Source organism: Elephantulus edwardii, unplaced genomic scaffold, assembly GCF_000299155.1.
Source record: "Elephantulus edwardii isolate Elephantulus edwardi_28Jun2011 unplaced genomic scaffold, EleEdw1.0 scaffold00008, whole genome shotgun sequence".
Classification (NCBI taxonomy): Eukaryota; Metazoa; Chordata; class Mammalia; order Macroscelidea; family Macroscelididae; genus Elephantulus; species Elephantulus edwardii.
Window position 1 is genome coordinate 32,590,350 of NW_006399758.1, and position 6,008 is coordinate 32,596,357.

The 6,008-nt window shown below is 37.5% G+C and overlaps 1 protein-coding gene across 1 annotated transcript in view; it reads left to right on the plus strand.

The window, feature by feature from the left end:
• The first annotated feature begins 3,265 nt into the window (after positions 1-3,265).
• CA13 (carbonic anhydrase XIII) overlaps positions 3,266-6,008 on the plus strand; it is a 53,176-nt gene continuing 50,433 nt past the window's right edge. Inside the window, exons 1-2 of the mRNA XM_006880553.1 lie at positions 3,266-3,299; positions 4,451-4,648. Coding sequence (XP_006880615.1) covers positions 3,266-3,299; positions 4,451-4,648 — 232 coding nt within the window. The remainder of the gene's footprint in view (positions 3,300-4,450; positions 4,649-6,008) is intronic.

Below are 6,008 nucleotides of genomic sequence, written 5' to 3' on the forward strand. Positions count from 1 at the left end.
TAAAAAAAAAGGCCCAAACAGAAGAGAAAGAAAGAAAAAACCCCCTCAAATTGGATTGATCTTGCTTCAGAAAAATAAGTACTTGCCAACAAGAAAGCTTAAAGCAAGCACTCTCTGTTAATACATTTTTCAGCAAGAACTTTTCTCGCTTGAATTGCTCTCTGACTTGCAAAGTGCCAGAGTCTCAAGAGGACTTCCACTAGGGTGTGTGTGGATTTATGTATTTGTGGGATACCTTTTTGTGTCTGAGTTATAAATTAAAGGAAGACTTTATACCTTTTTTAGCAAAAATAAAGTTGGTTGTTGTTGTTAAGTGCTGTTGAGCCATAGACGACTCATAGTTACTCTATGAACAAAAGAGCTGAACACTTGTATAACTTTCATCATTTTTCCAAGTTCATAGAGTTTTCGGGAGACAAGCTGTTTTGAAAGTGGATGCCACTCCTGCTTCCAAGCTTGTTTTAACTAGGGAGTGCCACCAAACACTGCCCACTACTGGTAACCATTATTTCATTTCACACATCAGTGTTACAGTTTAACATCTCAGCAATGGTGAGTTAACTCTGTACAGCAAATGGACAGACCAATGCTATACCACTTAGAAGAATGTTTGACCAAAACCAAAACCAGGCCTGAGGGCCACAGATTAAAATCACCCATCTTTGTCTTGGTAGTATAACTTACTGTCCACTAGGCCAATAGAGCTCTATGTAAAAGAGAAAAAAAAGGTAAGAAATAATTTTGCATTAAGAGATTGAAAGCTGTTGGTGTGATAGACTTGAGTTTCTTGAAATCTTTAAATGTTGTCACATAGTATCATGAGTTTTAGAGGATCCCTGGTGGAGCAATGATTAAACATTTGACTCCTAGCTGAGATGATGGCTTTTAGAACCTGTCTAGTACCCCAAGGGAGAATGATCTGGCAATCTGCTTCTGTGAAGATCAAACAAATAAAACCCATCTGTTTCTGTCAAGTTGAATCCTACTCATCACCACCCTGTAAGACAGAGTAGAATTGTCCTCTAGAGTTTTCAAAGCTGTAAATTATTACAGAAACATACCAATACTGTGGCTGGTGGATCTGAACTACCTTGTCACAGGAGTTCACTATGAGTCAGAATCAGCTTGGCATCATCTAACAACAGTCAATTTTTAGAGAAAAAAAATGGTTAGTAGAGCAAGGGAAAGTGTATTGAGTGGACCTGTGTACTACTCATTGGCTAGCTCTGTAAATCAAAGGCAGAACAGAGGAGAGGGAACTCTGATGGTCTGTTGTTGTTGTTAGGTACTGTCATTGAGTACAAGTCATAGTGACCCTATGAACAACAGATCTGAACTCTCTCTTTTCCTGTGCCATTCTCACAATCTCTTACATATTTGAGCTCATTGCTGCAATCACTGTGTCAATCCATCTTGTCAAGGATCTTCCTTTCTTTCACTGATCCTCTACCTTTCCAAGTATGTTGTCTCTCTCTTCTAGCAACATACTCCACTATGTGAGATGAAACGTTGTCATCTTTGCTTCCAAGGAGAACACACTGGCAGCAATTTCTCCAAAATCTATTGATTTGTTCTTTTGGCTGCCTTGAGATATTCAAGACTCTTCTCTAACACCACAGCTCAAAGGCATCAGTTCTTCTTCTGTCATCCTTATTTATTGTCCAGCTCTCAGATACTTAGCAAGTGACTGAAATTATCATGGCCTGAAACAGGCTGGCACACTCTGGTGTCCCTGACTTTCCCAATGCAGTATGTCTTTCGATCTCCTGACTGCTGGTACCATGGGTGTGTTTATTGTGGATCCAGGTAAGATGAATTTGTCGAAAATTTAAATCTAATCTTCATCTATTATGATGTTGCCTATTGTTCCAGAGATTACAATTTTTGTTTTCTTAATGTTGAAATGTAATCCATATTTAAGGCTGTAGTCTTCTACAGCAAGTGCTTCAAGTCCTTCTCACTTTGAGTGAGTAAAGTTATGTCACCAGCTGAGTACAAGTAATTGATGAGTCATCTTCTGATCCTGATACCATATTCTTCTTCATAGTGTCTAGTTTTTTTCTCAAATGATTTGCTCAGCATACAGTTTGAATAGGTGTTGACAGAGAATACAACTTGATGCATCTTGCTTTTAATTTTAAACCTTGTACTGTCCCCTTGTTTTGTTTGCACAACAGACTCTTGGTCTAGGCGTAGATTTTATAGGAACACAATTAAGTTTTCTGAGATTCGCATTCTTCTCAATGTTAACCATGATTAGTTGTGATCCATACAGTCAATTGCATAATCAATAAAACACAAATAGACATTCTTCTGGTATTCTCTGCTTTCAGCCAGGATCCATCTGACATCAGCAGTGATATTCCTGGTGCCACAGCCTCTTCCAACCCTAGCTTGAACTTTTGGTAGTTCTGTTTCTCTATCTATTCCAGCTGTTTTGGGATGTTCTTCAGCAATATTTTGCTTACATGTGACATTAATGGTATTGATTGTTCAATTATTTCCACATACTGTTGGATCACCTTTCATGGGAATGGGTACAAATACAGATCTCTTCAAGTTAGTCAAATCTGGTGGCCTACTGATGAAGAATTGTCAACTTGAAGGCATATGGTTTGAATCCACCTGTTGCTCCACGGTGGAAAGATAGGCAGTCTCCTCCTGTGTGATTAACTGCCTCTAAAAATTCGCTAGAGAGTCAGCTATCAGTCAATGGTATACAACAATATGAAGAAAAGGGAACTCTGTTGGTCATATGGTACAGAGTTGCACTGCTATCCCAAAGCACATTAGCTGTTCCATGGGAAAATAGTGGGCAGTCTTCTCCTGTGCAGTTTATAGCCTCTGAAAACCCACTGGAAGGTTAGCTATGAGTTGATTATAATGAATGGCACAGAACAGAACAGCAACAGCAACAACATCAAAACAAAAATCCTCACTCCTGGACCAATAGCCAACATCATAGTCAATGAAGAAAAGACTGAAGTTGTCAGGATTTCATTTTCTTGGATCCAAGCAGTAGTCAAGAAATCAAAGGACCTTTCCCAATGCTAAAGAGCATCAGTCCCAGTTTAAAGACTAAAGTTCAAGTTATGGTATTTTCAATTTCTTCCTATGCAACTGAAAGCTGGACAGTGAATAAAGATGACTGGAGAAGAACTGGTGATTTTGAATTGTGTTGGCAGAGAGTACTGAATGGACTGCCAAGAGAACAAACAAATCTGTCTTGGAGGAAGTACAACGAGGGTGCTCCTTAGAGGCGAGGATGATGGAACTTGGTCTCGTACACTTTGGGCATGGTATTGGGAAGATGTCCTTGGAAAAAGACATCATGTTGGGAAAGGTGGAGGGTCACTGAAAAAGGGGAAGACCCGCAAGAGGATAGATTGGCACCGTGACTGTACCAATGGGCTTGGGCGTGTTGGAGATCATGAGGACAAAGCAGGATAGGGCAAGGTTCAGATCTATTGTTTATAGGATTGCTACACATCACAGTCAAGTTGATGGCATGAAACAATGACACCGTATAAAATAACTCATGTCTGTAGAATGATTTAGAGCTCAAAAGAAGCTGCAATCTGTTGTTGATTTCCTTGAGAGGCAGGACTTTAAGGCAGAGACCAGAGAATTGCCACCTTATTTATTGGTGCACATCCATTTAACAAACAGGCCTCTGACTCATGAACTTGATGTAATTCTAACATTTTGAACAGAACAGAATTATGAATATTCCTTGTGTTGGACTCAAGTTTAGTTTTGACAGAATAGACACAAACCTTTGCAATGTTTAAAGAAGGGAATAAATTGCTAACTTCACAGCTGATAATGGTAATAAAAAAAGACCGAGACTATTTCTTAACACAGTGGAGCTATTGCATTTGGTTTATCTTGTGGGGAAAATGATAACATTTCTCTTGTATGTTCGATGCACATCAGTGAGGTCTGGGTGTTGCTAGGAGATCCCACTGAGCTATAGAAAAATGAAGTAGGTGCATCATCTTTAAGGGCAATTCCTTTTATTTGTTCCTTGGCTGCTTTCTCAGGTCCTTTGATTCTCCCAGCATGTAAACTTGCTGACCTCTGGAGTGATCACAATTCATTCTTGAAGCGGAAACTTGATCTCATGATGAACTCATTCTTTGATGAATTGTGCTTTTGTGAGCTTTGTAGAAGAGTGTCCTTTGAAAAGTACTTTCTAAAACTTACATCTCTTTTTTCTACCAGGGTTAATTTAATTATGAAGATGATTTAATGCAAGCCAAGTGGTTTTCCTATTTATATTATAAACAGTTTTAGAAAACTGTTTTAAAATTGATGTTGAGCCCTTGAGGGTAAAGATTTTGTTCATCTTTATATTTTCTGTAATCTCAAGTACAGTGCTTTATAGTCAAGCAAAGACTTGTTGAATGAAAGAACTTAGCTCTTTTCTTTTGTTCTTAACATGTTTCAGGACCTATTCATTGGAATGAATTATTCCCTATTGCTGATGGAGATCAACAATCTCCAATTGAGATTAAAACCAAAGAAGTGAAATATGACTCTTCCCTCCGACCACTTATTATCAAGTATGACCCAAGCTCTGCTAAAATCATCAGCAACAGTGGTCATTCCTTCAGCGTTGACTTCGATGACACAGAGGACAAATCAGGTGGGCATTTTTAATACGTTAGTCTTCATTCAATCACGTATATATTTTGTTTTATAACAATTATATTTGTATAATGCTTTTGAAAGGTAGAGAATGGGCACTGTCCCCTGAAGTGATTAGCTGCTTCTGAAAACCCACTGGAGGGTCAGCTAGGGTCAGGTCCAGCTTGACAGTAAACGCCAACAACAATGCTGTTATTTACAGTGTATTCTCAACACCTGATGGACCTTTCCTTTCCCTTCATTCTGCCCATCAATTAGCTAATCTCCGCCCCCCCTCCTGGCCTGTCAGCCTTCCACAATTCTATAGATCCATGTGTAAACCTTCCGCTCTCTGCTTTTTAAAGGGATGTGTGGAGGTTTTGTACTTTAAAAACACTTTATCTACGTTTTATTTTCAGTGGACTTAAAATTTACCTAACGAAAGCTTATTTGTTTTCTTTTTGTGAACTGAGATATCATATTATGCATGCTTGTAAGGCCTTAAGATAACTTTATCCTAAAGTGAGAAAAAAAAGTATTTAGAGGTGGGTAATTTGAAAGTTCTTTTGAAATGTTCTTAACTTTTTATTGTGTCTTCATTTAGAATTTATCATTATGAGTATATTAAAGTTTAACTGTTATTTTGTGAACAATTCTTGATTTGTTAAATGGCACAATCACTATAAAAAGCAGTTTGGTGTTTTCTTAGACAGTTAAGAATAGAAATACCACTCGTTCCAACAATCCGACTACTAGGTACGTATCTCAAAGAAACAAGAACTGCAACACAAACTGACACGGTCACATCCATGTTATAGTATTTATAATTGTAAAGAGTTGGAAACAACCCCAGTTCCCATCAACAGATAGATGGCTAAAGAAATTATTGTACATTCACATAGTGGAATATTAAGCATCACTTAAAAATGATCAAGAATTGGTGAAATATTAATGAAACTAGTATAAATTATACTAAGTGACATAAGTCACTCACAAAAGGATAATTATGATATAAGGCCATTAATATACAAAGATAAGGAAAGGCTTACACACAAAATCAATATTGAAGTGTTAACAGAGATGAGAAGTGAGGCAGAGGGAGCGAGGGGGTTACCTGTTAAAATTGTCCCTTTTCACCATGATTTCCAAATTTCGATTTTCCCCATGTCTGTTGAGAATCAACATCCATGACCTGATTATCCATGGCAAATCATTTGGAATTTGAGCCAAGTCATATTTTTAAGTCTACAGTATCTGTAAGGTAGTTGAAAAAAACTAAAGTTTAATAGTATTTTTTGTTTTTTTTTCTATAATTATATTTTATTAATTTTCATAAACATTTACAGAGATTTTGGGTTTCCATTCATTCATTGTTGCAC